This window comes from Agelaius tricolor, unplaced genomic scaffold (assembly GCF_023055355.1).
Source record: "Agelaius tricolor isolate 1412-34295 unplaced genomic scaffold, bAgeTri1.0.p SCAF_2, whole genome shotgun sequence".
Taxonomy (NCBI): domain Eukaryota; kingdom Metazoa; phylum Chordata; class Aves; order Passeriformes; family Icteridae; genus Agelaius; species Agelaius tricolor.
The window spans coordinates 69,926,011-69,953,697 of NW_027269262.1; the positions used below are offsets into that span (position 1 = coordinate 69,926,011).

The 27,687-nt window shown below is 37.4% G+C and overlaps 1 protein-coding gene across 5 annotated transcripts in view; it reads right to left on the reverse strand.

The window, feature by feature from the left end:
* Positions 1-21,448, reverse strand: part of OXR1 (oxidation resistance 1) — a 355,200-nt gene extending 333,752 nt beyond the window's left edge. For 3 of the 5 annotated variants that reach the window (XM_071421385.1, XM_071421381.1, XM_071421378.1), the window contains exons 1-2: positions 21,290-21,448; positions 6,238-6,285 (exon numbers count right to left, since the gene is read on the reverse strand). In XM_071421385.1, coding sequence (XP_071277486.1) covers positions 6,238-6,275 — 38 coding nt within the window. In that variant the 5' untranslated portion in view covers positions 6,276-6,285; positions 21,290-21,448. Of the gene's footprint in view, positions 1-6,237; positions 6,286-15,586; positions 15,685-21,289 lie in introns of all 5 variants that reach the window. The other 2 variants (XM_071421380.1, XM_071421382.1) reach the window with 2 other exon arrangements.
* Between the last annotated feature and the right edge of the window lie 6,239 nt (positions 21,449-27,687).

A 27,687-nucleotide genomic window follows, 5' to 3' on the forward strand; every position in this document is an offset into this window, starting at 1 on the left:
ATGTTGCTCAAGTAAGCACAACCAAAGCAACAGCTTGACTGAGAGATCATAGCTACTGATTTTTTGGAGGGGACCAACTAAGTTTTCAGACCTTCATTATTTGGATTATGTCTTAGCTGTACTCTTAGCAAATCAAACTTGCTAACTTGAAAATCACTGATAGTCTTCAATGACTACCATGTATAAATACATATACTCCTTAGTACCTAGCAAGAGGAGTTCCAGGGATCGCATTCATGAAAAAGAATATCTACCTTCTGTAGATATTGATTAGTTTCTCCTTGCAAAGAGATGATGCTCTTCTCTCTGTTCATGTGGATGCTTCTGCCCATGTAACTTTTCCAGGGAGGGTGTTCTTCACTGTGCCCAGAATATTGGACATGGCACATGTGGAAGTGCAGGGTGCTGTGCTGCGTGCACATGAGTCCTGCCCTCTTTAAACTATGGTCTTAAAGAGTGGAGTGATGGTGGTTTTAGTCTAATGCTGATAACAAATAAAATAATTCTGTGGCTGATTTTACTTTCAGAAGCAATGAGCACCTCTGTTTTCTAAGGGTCAAGACAAACTACATAGCAAAAGCAAGCTAGAGAGTTAATTTTCTGAAGATGAGCACATGCTTCTGCTGAACTATGTTGAATGGAAACCTGAAACTCAGTCTGTTGTTTAGGTTTTACATTTATCAGAGAAACAAACACTATTCATGTTTTTCTGCTGATGTAAACTAAAACAAAAATACCACAGGAAAAGAATCATTAATGGAAAAAAATGAGATGCATAAAAATGTAACTGTAAAGGAACTTAACTTTGGCAACAAATGAAGGTGAAACTGCTTGGTGCTTGAATGTCTGTCTATGTCTCCAATGTCTAAGTGGAATAACAGCCTTTTACAGCTTTTTTACAAACTGGTGCATTAGTTGGTACAACCTGGCCTTTCAGTGTCAAGGAAGTGGATAATAATTTTTTTTTTTTGTCTCATTTTGAAGCCTGAATTGAAGGAGTGTGACTCATCAGTGTAACAAGCAAGAGATGGCTAATATGATATTTGTAGTACCACTCTCTCATGCATTTTTGGCTGTAAAACTAAAGTGCTTTAACCTCTCTAACCCTGTGAGCCATTTTGGCTTGAAGTGTAGATTAGTTTGTAGTCTCCAGTGTTTTCTGCCCTGATTATCTGCTCACACTGCTACTTCCTGGAATGTCTGCATTGCAGGTACTGCAGTTCACATTTAAGTTTTCCTGGATATAATGGTGATACCTTGTCACAGACATCTTTCATGAAAAATCCTTTCTTAGGATTTTTCCTTGTGAGAAGCTGCAGTTTTCAGCAACCAAAGTAAACAATGGTTATCTGCTGCTGTGGAATGCAACAGGTGATTGGTCTCCTGTAGGTGTTTGGATTTCTTGACCACTCATGGCAGAGCTGGCTCTTGCTCTGTCTGAGACACAGATCTTTGTTATTCATTCTTTTCTATTCTTAGCTTAGCTAGCTGCTGAAGAAACCTTTCCTTTCTATTGCTTTTTAGTATAGTCTAATGTAACATATATCATAAAATAATAAATCAAGCCTTCTGATCATGGAGTCAACATTCTCGTCTCTTCTTCATCCTGAAAACCCTTGTGACCACAGTCACAATACCTGTCACTGTTCTCTTTGAGAGGATAAGTATGGAGTCACAGGGAGTTACTGGAGTTTTGCAGCCCTTTTTTTATAAATGGCATTCTACTTTATGCTTTTAAGATGTTATATAATTTTGAAATGAGTCAATATTTTTTCAGTATTTAAGTCTTATCTAACATGTTACACAAAATTCTTGTCTTCTGGATCCAGCAGACTGTCACCATGAAACCAAAAATTCCTTTCTTTTGAAAATATTTCATAGCTGGATTGCTGTCCTACCTGATCTAAATTATTCTCCTTATTTCTGAAATCCACTTGTGTTCTTGTGTTTCCATGCCAAGAAGCGAGATCTAGTAGTAATTTCAAATTAAAGGAAACAAGTAATTAGTTCCTGGCACTCATAGTCATTCCATACATATATGCAGGCCAATATTTTGTAGAAGTGAAACAACAGAATAAGATGGAAAAAATGCTGTTCTCTGCATAATGACTGGAAGAGTTTAAAGTATCATTTGCATATCACTGAAAAACTGAAAAATAGAGGATGGTCCAATATTGAACCACTGAAACTGCAAAAATATTATTAGATTATGAATCTAACACAAAAATATCATACCAGAACACAAAGTACTCTCCTGTTTTCTTTACAGTAGCTGAAGAGGGCAGCAATATTTGCTGATTTTCAAGCAGGTGTGAGAGCAAATATGCTGCTTTACAGAAGCATAAAAAAGGGATGGTATAGGTTAATCATTGCAATAAATGTGCATGGAAATATACTGACATATGATCAGAATTTAAAGGCCCATTTCAGATGCTTTCTCTACCCAGAAGTTCCCATTGTGATATTTCTGGTCAGGCTAATTAATCAGTTCATTAGATAAGGTACTAGACTCTTCTGAAAACTTGATTACTGTTTTCAAAAAAGTGTGGAGGCAGGCTTCTGAAAATAAGAATCACATAATGAGATTCTTCTGCTCCTTTAATCTGGGTGTAACCTGAAACCAATAAAAGTCACTGATCTCAGTAGTCTCTGAGTCAAAAATGTTCACTTTTAATTTCTAGCTGGGTTGACATTATTCTGAAACATATGACCATATGTATGTATTAAAAAAGCAGAAATGAAGACAGAAAAATGGTCAGTACACTGGCTATTGGGAAGGTTATTAGAGGGATATAGTTTCCAGAGAAGCGGCCAAGAGCAATTTTGCTCCTTTTCTGAAAATAAGCTTTTTTGGCTCTAGAGCATGGGTTCAGCGAGACAACTGTGTTTCATGAAAACACATAGGACAAAAAACATATGATTATGAGAAACAGGCTCTACTCATACCCTCATGATTGTTTTTTCTATTGTATTTCATTTATCATATACAGCTCTCATGCAAAGCCAATGAAAAACAGTCGCTTGTTTTTCTTGACTAATGCTAAATCCATAATAATGCACAGGAGAAATTACCGGATATATTTTAATGACATCACAAATTGAGTTGACCCAGTGCTACAAACATACAGTACTCAGCTCTAAGAAACAATTCAGAGCATTTCCAGCCACAGACATCATCCTAAACAGCTACTACCTGGCACTCTGGGATGTTTTGTGGTCTATAGGCTTTTAAGGTTGGAAAAGAGGCCTTCATCCTGACATTCTTCATCCTGACATTCTGCACAGATTCTAAAATTGGTGGAACAAAAGGAATGATTTCTACAGAAAGTACCTCAAAGAAATGTAGTTGGAATGATAAAATTTCTCAGGCATTTTTAAGGTTTTAGATTTTCTGATTTATGATACTAGGAAGTAGCGATTTGGCTAAAATTTTACATTTGGATTAATGCCATCATAAAATGTAACTTATTAACCTTTCCTTTGCTTTTATTTAAACTTCTGTGTGTAGAGGATTTGAGTTTTGTCATGAGGGAAAGAAAGGTTCTCCTAAGCTGAAATAACTTTTGTCTATAAAGCAAACATGCAAATGTTTCTTTCTATCAAGTTTCTCAACTCGTTCATCAAGTAAAAAGCTCCAGACTAAGTATACACCTCACCAAAGATACATTTCAGTTTTTAAATATTATATTTATGGCTATTTCCCAGGGAAGTAGCCAAACTTACCTAATTTTCAAATGCAAATGTATTTCGGAGACTTTTTATCTTATTGTTTGCTAATGGGAAACCAAATTACATAAAACATACAAATTGCTTCAGTGTACTGTTGACTGAAATATATGAGAAGTCATTCTATGCAGACTAAATTTAATCAGAAGTGTGTTACCAATCTACTCCTGTATCTATTACTGTAAGTGTTTCTAGAGGAGAGAATGTGATTTCTCACAGACGTCAGAGATTGCTGTTTAATTATTCATCCTAAAATTTAATTTCAAAGCTTGTAATCACTTAACTGTTTAAGATGGAATTTGTCACTGAAACAATCCAAGAGGAATTAGAGCATTATTTAACACTAACTCATTTCAGTTTCAGCATGTTTAATAACTGGCTCATTTCATGCAAAATCTGTGCAGGCCCCTGGAACAAGCCACATATGGTATTGATGTTTATGGTTTACATAGAGTAAGTGAATTTCTCCATTTATGAATGGAAATATTTTCTACCTGAGAAGCACCGTTGCTATTTTTCCATTTTATTATTTATATATCAGGATGTCTCCTGTTAGTGAGAAGAGGATAGGTCTTCTTTCTCTGCCATTAGTTCCAGCCTACCAGGATAGCTTTGCAATACCCTTGCTCAGTGTGGCCTTGCTAATGCAAACCAAAAGGTTTGTGACTCAAAACACAGGTTTCACAGTAAATGAAGTATTTTTTTTTTTAATGCTCCCAGATACAAATCAATACTTAGTACATTGCAGAAAGTTTGTCTCTGTACGGTCAGGTTTTCTCCTCCAGCATAGTCAGAGAAGCTAAAGAGGAGCTTTAGCAGGAGGAGTCAGAGGAGCTAAAGTAGTATGAGCTGTCCCTGCACTTAAAATATGTATGTGGGGTCAGCATAAACTAGTGGCAAATAGCTGTCCTTTAAAGCACCTGTTGTGTCTCCTAAGGTGTTTTACTGTAGGCTGGAGCTCTTTTTACAGAGATTTGCTAGGAAGCACGAGAGGTCATGATGGGACAGATACTCTGATAGATGCCCCTATGAAATGCATTCAAACTTTGCTTCCAACAAGACTTGCATTAACAGATGGCTTCTCCATCCTGCATCTGAGGCTGCCTGCAGCAAGTGCAGCTGCTCTGGTCTTTGCCATTAGTGTTGTTGCTGACTGAGTTGGTGCAGTGCATCCCATGGCAAGGCAGCGTGAGCCCAGAGCAGGCTTTGCTTTCTCCATTGTGTGCAGAGCATTAGTCCTGCAGAGGACACAGACCCCAAGGCAAGTACCCCACAATGGGGCTTTCCACACATGCTCAGCCTGTGACCAACTAAAGAAGCTCACGTGGACCTATGTCATGGTGTTGGGCCCCTTCAGGGATCCCACCCTTCTCTGCAGCTCGCTGGCAAGTGCTTGTGAGACAGTCATTCCCCCACAGGTCTGTCATGCCCACATGGCTGCACGGTCCTGCAAACCCCTCAGAGCTTTGGTACTAGAGGTTCATGCACAGAATTGTGAGAGGCAAAATCTGAAAGCCAGGGAGCTCCCCAAAAGACGAGTGTCAAAGACATGAATTGTGTATTCTTCCTCAATCTTTGCTTCAGTGCCTCTTTGTGAGCATTTCTTAAGCACACACCTGTAAGGATGCAATGAATAGTCAACAGTTGTTCACAGATCAGAATTCCACACGATGCTGGAGCAGCACAACATTGCTGCAGCCTCTGTGCACACCATAATTAAGCCAATTTCACAGATTAAAGATAACTCCAACTTATCCAAAACTTTGTTCAAAGTTATCAGAAATTATCACTGTAGAAAACTGGAAATACAGCGTAAATTACAAAGCATGTCATTAAAGGCATCTGTGTGAAGCTCTCCTCCAAAACTGAAATATCAGGAAGTTTATATATGCCTTGACTTTTGAATAATCACATTTCTTTTAAATCTAGGGTGATCTTAAATGAGGAAATTAATTCAAAGTTAATATTTTGATCTTACCCCTTCCTTTGTATAATTCCTACCAGATATGAATTTCCTGCCAATTCAAAGTTATAATTCAATTAAAATTGAGTACAAAAGCCAGCCTTGTTGGGCCTGCTTAGTCTTGAGAAGACTGAGAGGAGATACCATTAATGCACATAAATATCTCAGAGGTGGGTGCCAAGAGGTTGGTGTCAGACTCTTACCTTTGTGCCCAGGGACAGAACACACAGCAATGGCTGTACAGTAAAACACAAGAAGTTTCACCTCTACATGAAGGAGAAATTTGCATTGAGGGTAGCAGAGCACTGGAATGGGCTACCCAGGGTGGTGGTGGAGTCTTCCTCTCTGAAGACATTTCAAACCCACCTGGACACATTCCTGCATCACCTGCTCAAGGTGACCCACCTTGGCAGGGGGGTTGAACTGGATGACTGGGGGGTCCCTTCCAACCCTGACTATTCTATGATTTTGTGCTATATTAATATCCCTTTTGTGAATTCATTTCTGATATGTGAAAACATTTAATTTTGGGATAAAGAGTCCCTTACCTTCCAGGTTTTTTTTCTCTTGTGGTTAATTTCTTCATCTTCCCTTTCCTAAATAAAAATTGCAATAAGACATCTTTAATTAAATACTTGAAGAACATCATCCAGATCTGAAAGATAGAGAGTTAAATGTACTCTTTAATGTAGATATTATGGCAATATGATTGAACTCTTCATTTTTTCTTTTCATAGCTGAAAGGCCAGAGCTTGAATTAGGTATGTACAACTGTGCAGTATTTCCTACACTGACTCTGGAAAGTAAAACAAAATGAGAAAACATAAAATATTAAATCTTTTTATGCATCAATTTTTATGCATCTGTTTTGTGAAAGAAAGGATGGATCTTTCTATTTAGATAGAGAACATATTTGTTGAAGTAATCACATCCTGTAACAAAAATACTGTTTTCAGTTTCAGGAGAAATAAACAAGAACAACTATTTTCATAGTATATACTGAAGCTAAATTTTGCATAAACACTAAGTCATTTTGCTTTGACACAAATATTTAAGAAAGAATAAAATGCACCTTAAACTACTCATCATTTTTGTTCACCTTATTTTAGTGGTTGATATTTGTTACTTTATTTTTAAGTTTCCTTGGCAAGTCATTAGGGTTTAACAGAAAACTCATCAGGAATAAGTACCAAGCAGAAAGAGAAAAATAACATTGCATTATTAGTTGTCCAATTGCTTTGTAAACACCATTCTGTACCTCCTCTTGCTATTCTTACAGACAAGGTCATGAATATTCTGTATTTTCAGTGTTGATGTAAAGTTCACTGAGTCATAGATCAATTAGACCAAATGGATTCCTGTAGGGAGAAACCAGTGTATCCCAATTTAGAAGCTCAGTTGAGAGAATTTGAGATAACAACCCGTCATCTCCTACTTTGAAATACAATACGTGGTATAGAAAGCAAAACAAATGAAAGATAAGCTGCAAGATTCTGACTGGTTCAGGAGATTGTTCAATTGCATTTGTGTAATTATATTCAATATTATATGTTCAATATTATTTGTGTAAAAATAATTTCTTCTGGATGCACACACATATTTCTTACAGAATTATTTTATTTGATTCAGTCCCAATTTATATCACATTGGCTGATTTATTATTTTCAGACTTATTTCATGATAGAAACAGGTAGAAAGTCCTTACTGGAGACAGAAATCCTTCCTCTGTTTTGGAAACTGTTTGCTTTTATATTTTTGCAGTATCTATAATAGCTGAAAGAATATCGCATTTAGTTAGTTACTAAAAGAACATGAAAATCAGAAGATTTTTCACTGTTTTAGTAACAGTCTGCTTTTATATTTTTGGTGGTTAGAACCATAGAATAACAGAATCATAGAATGTCTTTGGCTGGAAGGGACCCTAAAGGTCATCTAGTTCCAACCCCCTTGCCACTAGACCAGGTTGCTTAGAGCTCCATCCAGCCTGGCCTTGGACACTTTCTGGGATGGGGCATACATAACTTCTCTGTTCCACCAATATGTTCCAGTTCCTCATCACCCTCACAATAAAAAATTTCTTCCTAATATCTAATCTAATCTAATCTAATCTTTCAGTTTGAAGCCATTCCCCTTTGTCGTCTCACTACAGGCCCTTGTAAAAAGTCTCTCATCATCTTCATTGCGAGTTCCCCTCAGATCCTGGAAGGCCTCAATAAGATCATCCCAAACCCTTCTTTACCAGGCTGAAAACCTCCAGCTCCCTCACCCTTCCTCATAAGAGAGGTGCTTAATCCCTCCAATCAACTTTGTTTCCCTCCTCTGGACTCACTCCCAACACATCAATATGCTTCCTGTCTTGGGGACCCCAGACCTGGCTGAAGCACTGCAGGTGGGGTCTCCAAGTGGGAGAATGGAGTAGAGGATCAGAATCCCCTCCCTCAACCTGATCCCAAAGTTGATTTTGATGCAGCCCAGGACATATTTGGTTTTCTGGGTTGCAAGCGCACATTACTGGGTCATATCCAACCTCTCATCCACCAGCACCCCCAAATCCCACTCAACAGGGCTGGTCTCAATCTGTTCATCCCCCAGCCTGGATTGACACCAGTGGTTGTCCCTAACCCATGTGCAGCACCAGCAGATATTATTAAACCTCGTGAGATTCCCATGGGCTGCTTCTCAAGCTAGTCCAAATCCCTCTGGATGGATCCCATCCTTCAGGTGTGTCATCCAGAGGTGTGTCAGCTTGTTGTCTTCTGCAAATTTGCTGAGGGTGCACTCCATCCTTTTGTCTTAATAAATAAAGATATGAAATAGCACTGTCCCCATACAGACCTCTGAGGGACACCAGTTGTCACTGATATCCATTGGGATGCCAAGCTGTTAACCACTGCCCTCTGGATGTGGCTGTCCAACCAGTTCCTTATCCATCTAACAGTATCTACCACCCATCAAACTTCTCTTTCTCCTATTTAAAGGGCAGGATGTTGGGGGGGCCTATGACCAAGGCTTTACAGAAGTACAGATAAATGACATCTGTAGCCCTTCTCTTGTCCACCAGTGCACTCACTCCATCACAGAAGGCCCTCAGTGAAGCCGTGCTGGCTGTCTCCCTGAATCACCTCCCTGTTCTCTGTGTGCCTTAGCAGAGCTGCTGGGAGGATCTTTTCCATGATCTTCCCAGGCACAGAGGTGAGGCTGACAAGTCAGTAGTTCCCAGGATCCTCTTTTTTACTCTTTTTAAGATGGGTTCAATGTTCCCCTTTTTCCAGTCACCTGGGATTATTGGTCACTGATTAAAATGTCACTGTTTTTCTCTAAAAAATTGAAGTTAGAAACAGTTTCCCAGGAGTGGACATCAAACTAGGAGCAAGAAATTGAATGACTACATTGTCATATCAGCTTTTAAACAGTTCTGGTCTGCCTTGAGTTGGTTTCTTAGGATCTTATACACAGAATTAAAAGTTGCCATTAAATTTTGTGTTAATTTACCTACTTGGTAGTTGTTTGGACAGCAAAGGAACTAGTACTGAAGAAAGTAAAATAAAGTGTAAAACCCCTGCATTTACTTAATCCTAAAAACAATGCTAATTAAACAGTGCTATTTATCTTTCACAGTATAGAAACAGAAGAATATACAAAGGTAACATATTTATTAGACTGCATGTAAATAGTGCACATATCAACATATTCATATTCAGCCTGTGAAAATCACTTCCATAGAACAAATGGAAATGGCTTTTGTTAAAATTTTAAAAGGAATAAATCTATATCCTAACTTGCTAATTATAAGACATCAGTTCTCAGCTACATTCAGCTATCACATTGACTCTAACATTATGCCCATTCTCCAAACTCACCTACAAAGAGAATATCCTTAAATCCATGAAAAAATGACTTTCTAGTGCAAAGTCTCAGTACACATCATTCTAGGGGTTTATCTCTGAAACAGCTGACAATGACTGCTGTCAAATTAAATAAATGTTTAGATCATTTGGTATAGCAAATTCTTCACTGGCAAAGTAGCTATTTGTCAGAATAGCTATACTTCTTCATTTATTCTTTCATATAACACATAATGAGAGTAAATTAAAGAGATAAATATAAACTTTTTAATGATGCAGCCTAGCATACAAGCCATATAGATTGTAGTACACTCAGCTATCTAAAGCAGATGATGTCTATGCTGTTCTTTGAGCACAGGCACACAGTGGAACTTGAATTCCTGCTTGGTTAGTGTTGAACTGCCTGGGCACAAATCTATGCTCTGGTCAAGAGCCTGGAGAAGCAGGAGCCCCCTTTGCTGCCCAGTCTGAGCTTAGCCTCAGATGCCCTTTACGCTGTGTGATAGTATCATACAAGTAACTTCAGGCAAACAACTAAGCCCGGAGCTGCTTCTCACAAAACTTACTAACTTGTGCAGGAAGGAAAGGCTCTGTGACAGAAATATAGCAAAGGAAATGTATGGGGTATGCACAGACAACACTGATCAATGAACAACTGTTGGGACCACCCATGAAGAATGTACAGAAATAAGCAGAACCAGTGCAGCCTGCAAGTGCTTGTAATGAAATCTTCATGATTCTAAATGCCAGCAATAAAAAATTCTAGAAAAATTATATAGAATGAATGGTCATAAAAGAATAAAATAATTAAAAATATTTAACTTTCAATTTATCTTTGTTGCTTTTTTTTCCCAAATTCCTGTGAAGAATATTTTCATGCTGCATGTTATGTTCTCACTACCTAGAATCCTAGAATGTGTTGGAAGGAACTTTTAAAGGATTTAATCCAAACCTCTTGCAATGAGCACGGACATCTTCAACTAGATGCAGGTTGATCAGAGATCCAGCTCACCCAACCTGGAATATTCTTGTATTCTACCACATTTCTGTGCAACCTGTGCCAGTGCTTTACCACCTTCATTGTGAAAAAAACTCCACACTTCTTCCTTACAGATAATCTAAATCAATGCTTCTTCAGTTTAAACCATTATGCCTTGTCCTGTCACAGCAGGTCCTGCTAAGAAGTCTATATCCCCATCTTTCTTTGGCTCCCTTTAAGACTGAAAGGCCAAAATAAGGTTCCTCCAGACCCTTCCCTTGTCCAAGATAACTCAAGTTCTCTCAGCCTTTCCTCACAGGTGAGGGCCTCCAGCCCTCTGATAATCTTCATGGCTCTCCTTTGGACCCACTAAAACAGTGGGTCCCAGTCTGTGCAGCAGTCTGAGTGGGCTCTCACCAGAGCAGAGCAGAGCAGAGCAGAGCAGAGCAGAGCAGAGGGGCAGAATCCCCTCCTTCACCCTCGTGCCCACACTGCTCTGGATGCAGCCCAGGACACATTTGGCTTTCTGGAGTGACCATTGCTGGGTCGTGTCCAGCCTCTCACTCACCAGCACCCTCAAATCCTTCTCAGCAGGGCTGCTCTCAATCTGTTTATCCATCAGTCTATAACAATACCAGAGGTTTCCCCAACCCAGGTGAAGTGCGCTGCGCTTGGCTTTGTTGGACCTGAGGAGGTTACCATGGGCCCAATTCCAGAGCTTTTCCAGGTCCCTCTGGATGGCATCCTGACCACAAGGCAGACTCCTGTGCCAGTATCAGTTATATATCACGTTTTGGTGTCCAATGGGTTACCACCGTCTGTCACTACCTTTGAAGGACATCTCAGAAAGCCAACATACAGTAAATCACCCTGTATCAAACTCCAATTACAGCTATTACTAGACATGAGTCATGTATTAGCACACATTAACCAGGTTTTGTTGGCAGAAGAAATTCCAAGAAAGGAGAATTGAAGATGAAAAGGAATAAGAAAATAAATAATTTTTCTCTTTCCTCTTTTTTCAGCTATACTTCTCTTTGAATGAAGGCTCTTCTAAATTTTCAGGTACTGCAAGCCTTCAGGTTTTCATTCTCTATAATGTCCTGAGGTATTTCTGCCCACACTGCTACAGCTGCTGAATTGAAGATGGCTGCATCTCCCATCATGCCAGTTCAATGCTTAGTCTGGTGAAAAATTCAACCCATTTGATAGTTTGGTTGAATCTTCATATCTGAAGTGTTGAATCTTTATGATTCATATTTCATTTTGTAAAGACTCATTTTCTAATCTCTTTTGTGAAAAGTTGAATATTTCAGGTTGTACTTCAGGAAACTGAGGGAACATTTTCTTCCTGTCCTTGGAAGAAAAGAAAGTTGAATTGCGTAGTTCTTCTCCTATTTTTTTTTTTAATTTTTTCCAGAAATGGGCAATGCTGCTATTAAAGACAGTAACAGTTGTTAGAAGCAATTCTAATAACTTCACCCAGGGAGCTTTTTTCCAAGTATGGTTTACAGTATGACCTACAAAATGTAGCTTGTTATTGGAAAGGCAAGGACACAGACTTTTCAAGGGCATTAATAGCACAGTCTATGTTAAACTTGCTGCTTCCCATTTGCTTTCATGTTTATAATCCAATAAGTGTTTTCATTGCTTCCAGTAGTTTAGTCTTTAATATAATTAGATGTACTCATTAAGCTGTTTGATATTATATAATGCAGCTGTTTTTCCTTTAAGCAATATCTTTATGCAGGCAAGAAAAATTCGGATTTTATTCAAACAAGCAAAATTCCCACAAGACAGTCCAAGTTATACTCAAATTAGAGATATGCTAGAGGCAAATTGATACTGTCCTTCATTAAAATCTTTTTTGTGGTTTTGGATGCTTGGCTAAGCATTACTTGTAATGTAAAATACATATCCTGAGGTGTTGCATACATATGTCTGGATTGTCTCCATGTGAATTAGAGTCCACAGAGTTGAAAAAAATTCTTCTGCTTCCTGTTTTCCTACCCACTGGTGTGAAGATTTCTATTTGCTTTTTTGGACAGCATTGTTATGATGGCAGTAGGAAGAAATAATGGCACATAAAAAGCTCCATAGGAGTATGATAATAAGGAATAACACTTCTGAAAACTAAACACATAGAACAGTGCATTTTTCAGTATATTTTTAGCAGTTGCCCTCACGATTTAACTGAATTAACTTCAGCAGTTTTAATTAAAGAAATTGTACAAGTGGTGTAAGAGCTAATACCTGGATTAAACAACTCTGGCTTTCAGTTCTGGTTTTGTTTGCTTTCCTTCAGACATTTTCTGTAGAAGTATCTAAAGAAGAAAGTAGAAAAGCCTCTCAGACTTCAGTTTACTGCTCTTCCATTATGAGAGACACACAGCTGTCCTAAAGTTCTTTTGCTGTTGATGTCACTGTCACACCTGCCTTCATTCCTTTTTGTGTGGTGGTTTTATTGTTGCACTGCTACCAGCCAGCTGCAGCCAGGGGTTTCATTGAGCAGGGGTTTCCATTGCTTGGAGATCATTGCCACTGCTCTGGTTCTGATTGCTGTGATTTATGCCCTCTTCCAGGTGTTGGGAGGTGGATTTCATAAGCTCTGATGGACCTGTTTGAACCATCCATCTCAGCTGATTGATGCCTAATTGCATGAGTGGTTTTAAGGTTTTAGATTGCTTTATTCTGAGATTTTTCGTTTCAAGGCAGAAATACTTACAAATAGGATTTATAAGACAGAGCTACTAAGTCTGCAAGTACAAGGTTGGACATTGCCCATTGAGGGGTACCAAATCAATTTATCTTTAAAACTTAGTGACTTGAGGCTTGTGAAGGCTAAGCACTTGACAGGTTTTTCAGTTATTCCTCCCTCAGCAAGACAACAAGAGTAAAGGTTTTGGTTTCACTGCTCTTTCAGTAGCTCTCAAAATTGGGAGAAATGATTACTGTGACTCCAGCTGCACTCAATGCTCTGCATTTCTGGAGCTCTGCTCTTACCGAAATGTGAACTGCAAAAGAAACACTATGAAAATTACTTAAGAAAAGGAAGTTTCTGCAACAAATTTATGTCTGTTCTCTTGAGACAATGCCCATTCTCCAATAGCTGAAGTGATGTAATATAGAAACAGAGCAGGTATGCAAGTTCATTTTCTTGCAATTCCAAAGTAAGGAAGTATTCAGGTCAATGTAACAGCAGTGAGAATTCACACTTTTCCTGCCATCAGAGTCAAATGTCATAAAATATTGACACATCATCATGGTAGGAAATCTTGTTAATGTGTTCCTACCACAGGGTTGGGTTTTTTTGCTGCCACTTCCAAGAGATTCTAAATATAATCCATAGGAAGTCTTACAGATTATAAATTTGTAAGGAACTGTAGCTGCTTATACCTAGAGCTATACAAGATATGAAAGAGTACTGGCATGATTTTTTTTTCTACAACATGAAAGCCATGATCTGTGAAAGTAACAAAAATGCCTGGGGGTTTGCTTATAAAATATGGAAGAAGATAAATTTAATTATTAAAATCAAAACCTTCCCACACTTTAAAATATTCCTTACTTTCTACATAAACATTCTTTTGAGAAAAAAAATTTGGAAACAGTTATTTTTACTAGTAGCTATAGTTTGGTTTTTACTAGTACTTTTAGTTGGGTTTTTACTTAAAATCCCGGGTTCATGCAGAGAAAAGTTCTTGCTATTTACATTGTGAATGCTGCAAAACCAGAGTACCTGTTACAGAATTTTCACATTTCCTTTGAAGTTTTTTTTAACCAATATTGATTTTTTATATTTCTTTCAGTCCAGTCTTCTGCAGCAAGTATAAATTATTCTATAGCCCTTAAATACATTATCTATGCTTTGAACCAAAGTTAGTATTTTCTCTTACTTTTTTAAAAAATCTCATGAGAAAAGTTCTAAAAAACTTTATTTAAAAAAATTTATTTATTTAAAAAAATCATTATTCCATTCGGTAGTTCCCGTCTGAACTTCTGCTTCATATAGTTCAGCTAGTTAGGGAATCAAGCATAGTGAGAAAGCTCAAACTAAGGAAATAAATGTGCATGGCTATCCTTAGGAAGAACATCTTATTGAGGTAGAAAAAGAGACAGAAACTTCTTTTCTACTTCCTGAAGATCCACTTGAACACTCCTGCTGTTTTATTCATTCCTCCTCAGGGTGCAATTTTGGCCTTGAGCCCATGAGAAAGGAACATGCTTTGAGCACATCAATGCTGCACCTCAGAGTATACCTTTAGTATAGATGTAGAACAAATTTGTGCACCAAAGGAACCCCTGAAGTACACCAAGTAACTCATATGGACCTACTATGTGTGACTCACAGCAGCCATGACCTGGTTAAATGGGAAGGGAAAGGTTCCTTTGGGTAGTTATGCACCTTTTTTGCCAGCTTTTCTCCTTGCAAACACTCTTGACCCACATACAGCAAATTTCTCCCTCTAGTAACTTGAGTCATTTCATAGATTGCATTTGTCTGTGGCAATTTTGATTTATCTGTTCACCCAATAGAGGTTTGTGTTTCATATCAAGAGGTTCCAGTGTTGAAATTCATAAATAAATTGCTTAGAATACCATTATTCAGGAAGAAGCAATATGAAGTTAGAATTAAAAACTTTGCAATTTACCAAGGGTAGTAACCATAGATTTAATGTCAATCTACATTTACTGTTTCACTTAAATCTGCCCATGAATTCAGTTCTACTGATTTAATAATGCATACTTTTAGAAAGGGAAAATGTCATTGACTTAAAGAACCTTTGACTCATTCCCTGTGTGAGAAATATTCTGAAACTGTGCTGTTATCTCAGCTGAGATGTGTTACATTCCACGAGCTAATGTGGTGTCAGTTCACAGGGGAGAGTGGGCCTTCAGTCGGACCACGTTTCTTGGAAAGTTCTTGTTCCTTAAACCTGCAAATAAGACTTTCAGTGCACTAAGGTCAAACCATCTGATTTTTAATATTTTACCACCCCTAAAGCAATTTTCAGATAATAAAAGTTTTCTTTGATTGTCCTTGTGGAATTACTTCTGAACTGTGCACCTTACCACTGTTCTGTGATTTCTATTCCTGTCTTGGTTCAGAAATACTTCTTGCAATAATCCCTGACTTTTCAGGGACTCAGGTCAGAAGAACTTCTTAGACCCTGCAACAGATACAGAGTAACTAATTCAAATACCAAAAAGCAAACCAAGAAAGTGAGAATTAACCTGAGCAATACTGCAGTGGTTACCCAAAGCAGCATAGGCAATGCTTGCCCTCCATCTCTCATTGCAGCCTAAATTCTGGGTAACTCCATGAGACCAGGAAAATGGAAGAAGTTCCTGCCAAGACCTATAGGAAGACCTCAGAGAAAGGACCAGGGTTTTGCAGGTAATGGTGGAGTAGACACAATCACTGTTACACTGTAAATATTAAACTCAGACAAATAATAGCAAGACTATTACATTTCTTGTGACATACTAGTGTCAACAGGACCAGACTAGGTCACAGCTGTGTTACAAACCATATAATTTTCACACAAACACCAAGAAATTATTCCTGTTCTTGAGTGCTTGCAATTAGAATGGGTGTAAGAAGAAGAAGAAGGGCTGGGGAAAGGCAGTATTGTCAGCCATGCTGTTTCAGATGAAGAATCCAATACAGAGACAATAACTAACACTACAGTTCAGCTGCAGTCTCCTGTGTTGCAGGTTGATGTGTTAAACACAATATTGTCCTTCTGTATTCCTGTGCTTTTAAAAATTAAACATCAATATCAACCACCTTATATCTATTGTTTAACATTTCTGAAGAGCAGTAAACTTCAATATCTCAAGCAAACTTCATCTAAATCATTGCATTAATACAATGTCAGGGCACTGCAGATGTTTTACTAAAAAAAAAGCTATGTGTCTCATTTAATGGAAACAGCAATAGTCTCAACATGAACTATATTTCCCAAGCTTGTGCAGTATTTAATATTACAGTTAGTTCTGAGGATTTGCTATTGCTTATCATAATGTCCTAGAAAAAGAGCAAGATGATTAAGCAATTTTTTTTTATTTCCTCACTTGCTATTAGATGTAAAATGTAAATCTCATGAATAAGTGACAGAAAATTGGACACAAAAAATAAAGCCTAGGAAAAACCACTCCATCTATTTCTTGAAATTGTGGACGGACAGTGTTATATACAACATGTTTAAAGGATACTGCCATTCACAGTTAAGTACTAAGAAGTGCAGAAATGACAGAAAAATCACAGCTAAAACTAGGTACAGCCTACCCATTTCTGCCTTGTGATATGGGCATGCCCACTGCTACAAAAAAAAACCACAAGCGTTTCTAGGGCCTTAGTCCAAGTAATTATCAAAAGAAAATTTTGTCTCTCCAGTAGCTTGTACAACACATGAAAAAGGAACACTGCAGACTGCACAAGCAGACTTTTCTTTAGAGGCAATGATAATGGCAGCCAAAGTTAAGCTGTGAAGAAGATTTTCTCAATTTGAGAACTTGAACCCACACTTCCACCCATCATAATATAGTGAGTTCTATAAACTGATGAGCAGAAAGTAAGAGATTGTGGCCTTCATCTGGGAGGGAAATAATCTCACTTTCCCTGGGTAGCTCAGTCCATAAACTTGTAGCTCTTGTTTAGAGATGCTTTTGCTCGCTGTCCCCAGGCTGGAGAACAGGGTGGGTTCCTGCAGTGTGTACACTAAACCCTTCCACTCAGCACTGTCAACACCCCAACATGTCTCATTTCCCATGAAGAAATTCTCTGTTCTTGGGGATGCTATGCTAAAGATAGGTCTCATTGGTTGCTGTTGAATGGAACCTCTCCATTCCTCACTACAGCTATTCACACCAGACCTTGCAAGTGCTCCACCTACAACTGGATCACTAGAAAGTTTTGGATGAAAAATGTGTATGAGAGTAATGCCTAAAATGTTTAGATCCCAAGAAAGTAAGGCAGTTCTAGTTCACAGGCTTCTTTACTGGGCAATCAAGGTAACATAATCCTGGATTCTAGCACACAGTGTTAAAGATACTGCAAGGAAATTAAATTGAAATTCCACCTAATTTCTTCTCATATTAACATATTTTAGTTAATTTTAACATTGTATTTATTCTCATTACTATATATATCTTTCATTTACGCATATTGGGGGTGGGAATGGGGAGAGTATTGTTTCTATATGTGTTGTATGCTCTCTGGCCAGAGAAAGTAAGAGATGTGACTCTGCAAACATACAAAGCATGTATTATCTCCACATCACCTACATTTCTCTTTGTTTCATTGAAGTTTGGAAATAAGGTCCTCTGAAGCACTCTTGAAGCATACTACTTCCATTTGAAGGCTTTTACAGAAAGTCAGAATATTACAGGCTAGTCTGACTCAGTTGCCAAGCTTCTAGTTCCAGCAAGAGCACAGGAGTATTAATTTACTCTTGACAGTGTGTAAGTTCCTGGGGATATTTTTAATCTTATACAAATATCCTGCAATAAAAAGTTCCTGCTAACTTTATTACCAAAGGACAAAGTAATTAAAGAGAAGGTCAATGGGAAAGACCTGCAAATCTTTGATGTTAAAATATGTATCACCATTCCTCTGGATTGTGTTTTCTGTAGTCTAAATACATAAACTTAATTGTACAACATTATTTCTGAAAAATATTGAACTTACTTTTCTAGAGTAGATGAGCATATTCAGATCATAGTTATTTAGGTAAAAGCACAGTATATGCTATGTTTTTAATTTAAGGAACACAGTATGAGGAATTGTGTATAAAACAGTGCATACCCTTTACCCTTGCCAAAATAAAGTTCTTTTGCATTTCCATGGCTTTCAGTCATCACCTTCAGGGTTACTACAATTCCCTGACAGAGACTAGGGGTAGGAAGAGAACAAGTTGGGGTTTCTTTACCATTTCACTTTGGTTAGCTACAAACCTCATCACTGGCCTGGGCCCATGCCTCATGTCTTTCCTTCAGTGATTTAAGGCGCCCAGTGGGGCCGAAATTTTTAGTGTGAGTGAAAAGAAAAGTGGAATGACAGGGATTTGTCCAAGCCCAAGAAATGCATCTGCTGCAGCAGCTGGAAGCAGAAGTCAGAAAAACCCCAGTAACTGTACTGTCCTATAAAGAGAAAAGAAAAGAAAAGAAAAGAAAAGAAAAGAAAAGAAAAGAAAAGAAAAGAAAAGAAAAGAAAAGAACAAACCAACCAAAGCTGCTTTATGATTGAACAAGGATTATTGTACATATAATTTATTAGTTTAAACTATTTCTAGACTTCCAGACACCATGCCATGCAGGGAACCGACTGCAAATATCTCAGGTAAATTTCTTGGTAAGTTGCCTCTTGTAAAATAGCTCTTTCTTCTGGGGAAAGAAAACCCCCAACAGAATAAAAAAGATAACTTGTTAATAGTATGGGATGTGACTTATATGAGATGAAGGTATCTTCACATAGATCTGGCTGCTCAAATTACATTTGCTCTGCCATTGACACTTGAGCAACAAACCTGAATGATGTTATACCTAAAGCTTGTGAACTTACGTATCTTTTTTGAGTTAACCATGAGATAGATTTTTCCAATATCTTATGAATATAATTCTAATTAAACTTAAGGAACAGTGTTCATATACAACTATTATCCGACTGCACAGTGGAAAATAAGACATAAGAATAAGAAATATGGTTATACTGGGAAGTAGGGATATGCTCATATTCCTGGAAGATAAGAGAATCCCTAAAGATCACGTTGGTTTTTTATGAGAAAGGAAGAAAAGATAAACTTGATATCTCCCAGAAATATAAAAAAGTAAATTCCAGTTTTGGGATTAAAACATTTGACAAAAATTAAAACAAACAAAAAAATACAATAGATAAAATGGAAGCTGTGGAATGCAGCCTGACTACTATTGTATTCATGAGGAGAAAGTACTATATATGGAGTATATTTTAATAACAGTGTGCTGTGTTAGTTTGGGTTTTAAGTCTGTAGAATTTCATGCCATGAAATAAAAGACTTCCCTGCACATAACAAGGTAGTCATTCTTTATTGATCTTTTTGAAACAAGAAATACCCAACACATGGAAGTAAGGCAAATCTGATGTTTTCAAAAGATAAGTACAGGGAGCACAGGTTAGTAGAGTCATTAGATCAAGTCCCCTGCTATTTCAAACAGCTGTCTCATAGACACCTCTCCATAAACTTAACTAGATGAAATTTAAATGGGTGACATTAGTAGCTCCCCATTGCTATTTCTATGGAAAGTTGTGTTCAAGAGTGTAAGTGGTTAAGGAGCCTCCCTTATATATTTAGCCTGAATTACTTTATTCATTGTATGCCAAGATGGTGTCTTAGTTAACATAGCCCAGCAGACTTGAACTCACTAAACAAATCAATATTCTCTACCACACCCTCCTTATGCTGAAACCCTTTCATTTGTTCTATTTGATTTTTCCTTTTTTTAAAAAAGGGACATATTTTTTCCTACATATCTTTGCATGGCTTCGGTCTTTGATTAGAAAAGAATGCTTTTACTACTGTGTAGAGAATCAGGTTTTACTGACTAGTCAGTAATCTTAAAAACACAGTTAAATTTGTTAAAGCATAGTTTTTCCATCAATGTTTAAAAAAAACTGGTTAGTTTTGCATTAATTCCAGTAGCAATATTTACTGCAGCATTGGTAAAGCACTCAAACAAATACTAGGGGTGAACAGATCCTTAATTAACATGTGCCTGTTATTGCATTGGCAATAGTTAAGGCAGCCACAGGCAATCTTAGCTCTTGTTCTCCATGTGATCATACAGATCTGAGTTTGGTTTGTATAGGTTCAAGCAGGAAGATCAGCAAAAGATCGCTAAAAACACATACAGATTTGAACAAATCTATTTGCAAAGAAATATATTGATAAGACCAATATTTTCAGTCACTTAAGTGAAAGGATAAACTGGACATTGTATATCCTCAGTGAGCCCTGAAGATCTGTGTTTTCTGTCAATCTAAAGTAACAAGGAATTAAACATTTACTATCTTTGCCACCAGATAGATCATTGAAACGTGAAAAGAATAGTAATACTCTTTTTTCTTCAGAGCAGAAATACATATTTGATGTTTAATGCAGGGCTACTCTCAACTGGGAAATGTCTGTTCATTGAGTAAAAAATAACAATTTTTTTGCCAGCAGGCTTTTTAAACCTATGGTTTTGCTATCTGTCTAAGGCTGTTTTATATTAAAGTAACAGGACTAAACATTTAATGGGGATATCTTAGTAGAAGAAACTGAAACAAGCTAAACCCCTTTTTTAAGAGTATAATTTGCTAGGCATTCCATAATTTTTAAGTTAGGATTCATGGCAACTAATTTTAGCTATCCAAAAATTGAGTAGCTAATTAATGAAGCAAGTCAACAGAGAGAACCAAATCCAAGGGCATTTATTTTAATTTTAAAATAGGTGAAATTACTGACTGGCTTATCACAGAATTTCTGTAGGATGTCTCACGTTTGATAGTGGAGGGATCCTGAATGCCTATGTTGGACTGGAAGCTTAACTGTTAGATTGCTAAAGCTGGCTGAGAATAACATTTTAGCCTTTAATAACACTTTTTACATTAAAATTTCTGACCAGTTAATTAATTATTAATGACCACTGAATTAATTAAGGCCTTTATGTGCTATAACCATAAAGACTAGTTGTTCAATTTCTTTATTAACAACATATCTGCTTTTATTGAAAATGCTGAAAGATAAAACTTACCACAGTGAGATTCAGGTCAATGAAAGCTTGAAATGCTCATGGTCAGAGATGTATAAAACATACATATATGATTCTCTCAGCTGGAAATATTTGGAAAAGGAAAGGGAAAATCACATATTCATAGTTCCATCCTTGCAGTACCTATGTGCAGCATAGATCTGTGGCACCCAGCACATTGTGTTATGTAATAGAACTAAACTAGGAACAAGGCTCCTGCAGGTTTTTTTCTGGGAAAGAACACTTCAAATACTATGCAGCTTTGAAGCTTTTGGTTGCTCAAGTCACGACTCAGTGGTGCCTGAGCATCTGCAAGAAGTCACATAGATCTATAGTGGCTGACTCATTTCCAGTTTTGTGCAGAGATATGTGCGTCACATCTTTGATTAATGGCACTGGTGGTGAGAAAGACAGCATCTGGGAGAAACTGAGGAGGTCACTGCAGTCACACTCATTTGTCAGGCAGAGTCTGGTGATGAACATAACTGTTGTAATTGCTTTAAAATTTCCCGACTTGAAATATCATCCTTGCAAAGAAAATTGTACAGAGTTCTCAAATGCAAAGGGAAGAATATGAGGTTTCAGCCTAAGTTGAGGATTTTTCAGTATTTGATAAAGCTTATACTCTCCCAGGTCTGTGTAAGTGCTAAGCACAAGATTTCTTAACACAGGAATGTGGTGTCAAAGATCAGCTCAGCAAGTGATCTTCTCTCCACCCAAAGTAAAATCTTTGTAGATGTTCTTATACAAGCAGCAAGATTGTGTTTAACAGAAAAGACATTCTGCATGGCTCTTTCTATTTTGGAAAAATAAAGTAGTTTTTCCAGTATTTTTCTCAGCTCAACTGTGGGATCTCAGCACATCGTTCCCGATGTCCAGAGATGCCAGGAGAACCCTTGGGGGTCTCGAAAATCCTGGAATGTTGCCAAGAGTGTTTGGTGGCTTGATTTTGATCCATCCACAGAAGTAACAAGAGTCTGAGGACAAGAGAATCACTTTAGAGTACAAGGTGTAAAAGAGACACATTTAGAGGGTGAGATATAGACTTTAAGGTTTTTGGTACAGGGGGGTTATGGAGACAAGATGGAGGGATCAGGGCATGTCTCGTCCTTCTTCTTTCTTCTTCTTGTCCTCCATCTCCTGTGATGATGTTGGCACTTAGAGATTGGTTTATAGTGAAAGTGCACTTGCTAACATGGGCGAAAAGCATTGGGAAATAAAGGTAAATATTGTATACGTAGGTTTTAGTATAAAAAGACATGACCGCCCCGTGGGTGGTCAGAGAGTGCCTGTGACTGCTTGCAGATCAGACCTCTGTTGGGCAGACAGAAAATTTTGTAGATAAGAAATAATAAACAACCTGAAGACCGAAAAACTGAAGAGTCCAGACTCGTCCTTTGCATCGCGTGCCACCCAAGAACCACCCTACCCGTGTCGGGGCAGAGACAGACAGCCGGACCCGACACTCAACTAGTTTTCCACTGTCTAGCATCACCAGCGTTTTCCTTCTGGGTATTTGTACAATACTGAATACCAGTTTGGAATCTTCCATTCAGCAGCTGTTAGCTAGAAGGTACAAAAAGGTATCTCAATCTTCCTCCTGCTCTGGAGTGAGAGGGATGGGCAGAGGCAACTTGGCAGTAGGACCACATGTGGATTTTCAGGCATCATGAAGGTGAGTCCATGGCCAAATGCCAGAAGATTCCTGCTGTTTGAAATATGACAGAGCCTCTTTCAGCACTGCTCCCGAGTCTGCCAATGGCAGGTGCAAAATCAGTGACAGATGGGAAACATTGAATTGGCTTCTCTGTCTCTTCTTTAATCAAGTCTGGGGACTTACACACTAAACAGCATTACTTAGATATTTTTTTCCTTAATTCTGTTATTTAAAAATATATCCAATTATCTCATGGCAGGATATATTTTTCAAAACAAACATTAAAACAGAAATTAAGGCTAGTAAATTATATTAGTGGATTATTCAAAAGTATAGTCATGGAAATGAAATAAAAATGTGTCAGAACATCTTACAGACTTTGCTGGCATCTACTAAATTTAAAACAAATTTTGGTGCAGAGTTCAATGCCTGAACTCTCTAGTAATTGTACAAATTTTAATAGTAAATTATTGTTTTCAATATTGTTTTCAATCACTTTTATGAGATTTGATCCTACAGTCTTAAGTTTTAGAAGTAAAAATTGACTAACACCCTCAAAAAAGTAAATATAGAGAAATTGATCTCTGTAAAAGTTTTTATATTTAGCACTGGTCACATAATTTGAGAGCAATCACAGCATTTTTTTTAAAATCACATTACTTGTAGTATTTGCTCTGGGGATGTTTTTAAACAACACTTTAATACCAAAGAGACCACATCATCTGTGCTGGCTCATCAACTTAAAAGTTATTGCTGCTTCTCATGTGCAATGGAGCAGGAAATCAGACAGTAAACACTGCAAGAATTGTCAACAATTTTAGGCAGTACCTAATGTTAACTGAATAAATATGGGTTTTGTGAATATAATTTGTACTCAGGGAAAATGAGGGGAGCAGCCCGAAGGAATGAAAACAGTGGTACATGCTGGATTTGCTGCAATAAACATTCTTGTTCATTTGCAAATGAGGAATGAATGAAAGCAATGATTTTTCAAGAAATATCATTGTAAGGTTTTGTGTGAACCCAAAATTTTGGTAATTTTCAAGAAGCTTTCATATTGACACATACACACACACATGAACCTTAAAAAAAATTACTTACTTTTGATTCCACTCTTGATCTAAGGATAATTCTTCAGCATTTCAATCTATCACCTCTAAAGGCTAGTGCCTTTTCTCTCCTCCTGTGCAGGAGTGCATGAGGGGAATGCCAAGAATAACATCTGAATGCTATTGCAGGTATTTTATTTTAATGACATTCTGAATACTAATTTATATTCATGCAAATAATTAATAAAAAAGTTTTCAATAGAGAGAAATCCCTCCCCTGCTACTTCCTCATTTTGTCTGTGCAGAACCAAAGCCTATTTTAAGTTCAGTCTGTTTCCCTACATTTTTAGAATAAATATATTTAGTACTTAGGATGAAGTCATCTCATCTACATTTATAAGAAGGAAATTTTCAATATATCCTTAATGAATATATATTAAAAGATGCATCCTATTGAACATATCAACATAAAATTAGCTTGACATAATCTACATTAGTTTGTAGAGTAAAAACTCATAAAAACTACAGATTTTTTGAAACAGCCAAACAATTTCAAATAGGTTCTTTGGAGGTGTGTGGTTAAACTACTCTCTATATTCTTTCCTTCCCCAAGATGAAGATGTTCTCACAGATTGCATAACTTGAAAAATCACATTCTTGAGTCACCAATGCTGAAATGTAATAAAATAATGAGGTCCCTAGTGCACTTAAATTTTATGAAGCCCAGATATGGCCAGGGAGCTCATATATCAAAAAGGAAAGGTCAGCGATATTCTCTTTTCTTAAGAAAGTTAAGTAGCCACTAAATTGCCTCAAAATTGGAAGAATATTACTTATTCAACATAATCCTCCAGTAATCTATAGGCATTTTTAAATTTTTTCTTCCAGTGGAGAGGCCACTTTTGGGCATCCTCTGTTGGACTGTGAGGGGAGCAGTGCAGAGGCACTCTGAGCGATGTCCTGGCTGCAGTCTGGGCTGGTGCTGGTGCTGGCAAAGGGCATCCAACCCCCACAGCACGCTCTGCTGCTCCTGCACAGTCTGCCCATGCCCAGCCCTCTGCATCTGAGGCACTGTCTCCTCTGGAGGTGCTGTCTACACACCAATTTTTACTGTTAGCAGTACTTCACAGCAGCAGATCATGTGTGATTCCTGCAGACTGGGCAAGGCAGGCTGATTCCCAACATTTATTTCTTCTCCAGCTCTTACCTGCACCACATGTGAGGCAGCAATCCTGTTACATGGGATACAAACACCTGTAGGGAAAATCCCTAAAGAGTACAATGTCTACCCTACGTACTTAGACTATTTAGACTCATTATTTGTCCAGATGTACAGCTGCACATGCCATGACTCTGTGTGGTAAGCAGTCACCATTCTAAGGGAAATCACTCTGAATTACATATCAGACTTTGTCAGAGCAAACTTGGTTCATTTTTTTTTCAGTGTCCTTCATAATGTTCTTGTCTCATTTGTCTTTCTCTGTTTGTGGCTCTTCTGACCACACTTCTAAACAATGTGCAAAGAAGGACAAGGTACTAATTACTTCATCAACTCTATTACCATTGCTCTCTTTAAAAGGTGTCTTTAATATAGTTCTTCTTTGAGAATACTGATTTTCAAGATTAGAATGTAAATATGCTTTCTCAGGATTTGAGAGAAGCAATCATGAGTCTCAAAATCATAACTCGTGATTAAATCATATCTCATGACTTAAAATCCATAACCCATGCAATGACTTCACAGGTTTTATATTTGCTTAAGAAAATAAGTTGCTACAAACAGAAGAAATCCTAAAAGTGTATGGAAGATGACAGTTGGGCAGCTTTGCAGTTATAAATTGAATGCATCAAAAGATTATTGAGATGCACGAGATGATCAGCTTAATAGGCAAATAATGACATTTTATGAGTAAGCATAAAATTTCAAGTGTGTTTGAACTAATAAATAGCAGTCATAGTACCTGGAACAAAGACCAGTCTGGAAGGAATACATTAAGAGTGAAATGGGATTTTTTCTGTGAGTATGGCTGACTTAAATAGTTAAATATCACCTAAAATAACAAACCTGAACCTAAAGGAGCTACTTCTATTGTCAAGGATGAGACAGAAGCATGTTTAAAGCTCAGATTCTGGTGTTCTGTATGTACCTCCTGAGGACCTTGGTTTTTTGGGTTTTTTTTCCAGATATTAAGAGGACTACTACTTCTGCTAAAGCATGATAACTGTGTCTTTAGTTTTCTAGGTTTTCCCCTTAAAATTAATAGGCTTTCAAACATGGTAGACCCAGTGACAAAAAATCTAATTTCCTAATGTAAAAAGGAAGCCCCAAAGCCCTCAAAAGTGTTTCAGATTTACTAGTGCATTGTGAAAAGAAGAATCTGATTTTTTATTTTTTAAGTCAGGCTTAAAAAGACTTCTATCATTATTCTCAGTGGGAGTAAATTCTAACTGGGAGCTGCAAGCTGGCCAAAGGCAGTCAGAAGAGTGACTCTTTCACCAGATTTTGGTAAATGTGGGGTTTTTCCTTTGTTCGAAACACAGGCTTGTATTTACTGTGGGTATCAAAGGTGATGTTATTCAATTAAAAATGACAGCTTGTGAGAATAAAAGAGAAAGGACAGCTATTTCTGGTGGTGGTAGAAGATATAAAATTGTGGGAGAGGATCACTGACTCCTGTAAGGAAGATTGTTCCCCAGCTGGAGTGGTTGTGAAAAATGGCAAGGGGAGAAAGAGAAAAGTGACTTCAAATATCAGATAGAAATTACACTTCTTTCAATAGATAGTTGTGCTGATTGAAATCTACTGGTTAATTTAGATTAGTCAGGTGAGGTGATTTACTCAAGCTGTGACACTATCCCCGAGTTTCCTTCTGGAAGGCAAAGATAAGCAGATGTAATAGTAACAACTATGTCATTCAGTGCTTCTCACATTGATTAGGCCTTTATTAGAAAGTTAGAAAACAGACTGAAACAAGGGATTTGCACCATTTGCACTTATTTGAACATTTTAAACAGTCAGTCTTCCATAAACATAAAACTACAAGGTTTTGAGATAAACCTAGAAGAAAATTGCCAAAAGTAGAACACCTGTGATTATGTTGACATCAATATATGAAAGTTTTGTGTGGAAGTCTTCAGTGAAAGGACAGACTTGATACTGGAATTCCAGTGCCTACAATTAGGCACAGCTATAATCCTGAGAATTATTATAAGCACTCAACCAGAAATCTGTCAACAGTTTCTCTAAAAGCTACCCAAGATAATTGTAATACTTGGGTGGGTTTCATTTTCAATGAGAAAGAGCATGAAGTTACCTAAAATGTAGTCCTTAACAACTTTCAGATGTTTTAAAAGTAGAGTCATATAAATAAAAGGAAATAAAAAGTGCAATCAGTGACAGAAGTAAAGAGAGGGGGCTTATCTTTCTCATCCAAAACAAAATTCAGTATTCTCCATATTTCATTAAGCAGTGTGCACTCTACTGACGGTAGAATGAAAGGATGAGGAAAAATAAGGCTAAACAAAAAGTCATCAAAATCTTCAACATTGTGTCCATGAATGCTATAGAATTTTAAAGTTGAGTTTGCTAAAAAAAAAGGAGGAATTTAAGGATGCTGCTAAGGCATACAAAATAAGTAAATATAAAATAGTAGCTAAAGCTCAGGAACTGAATTGGAATGTGGGAATGGGGTGTT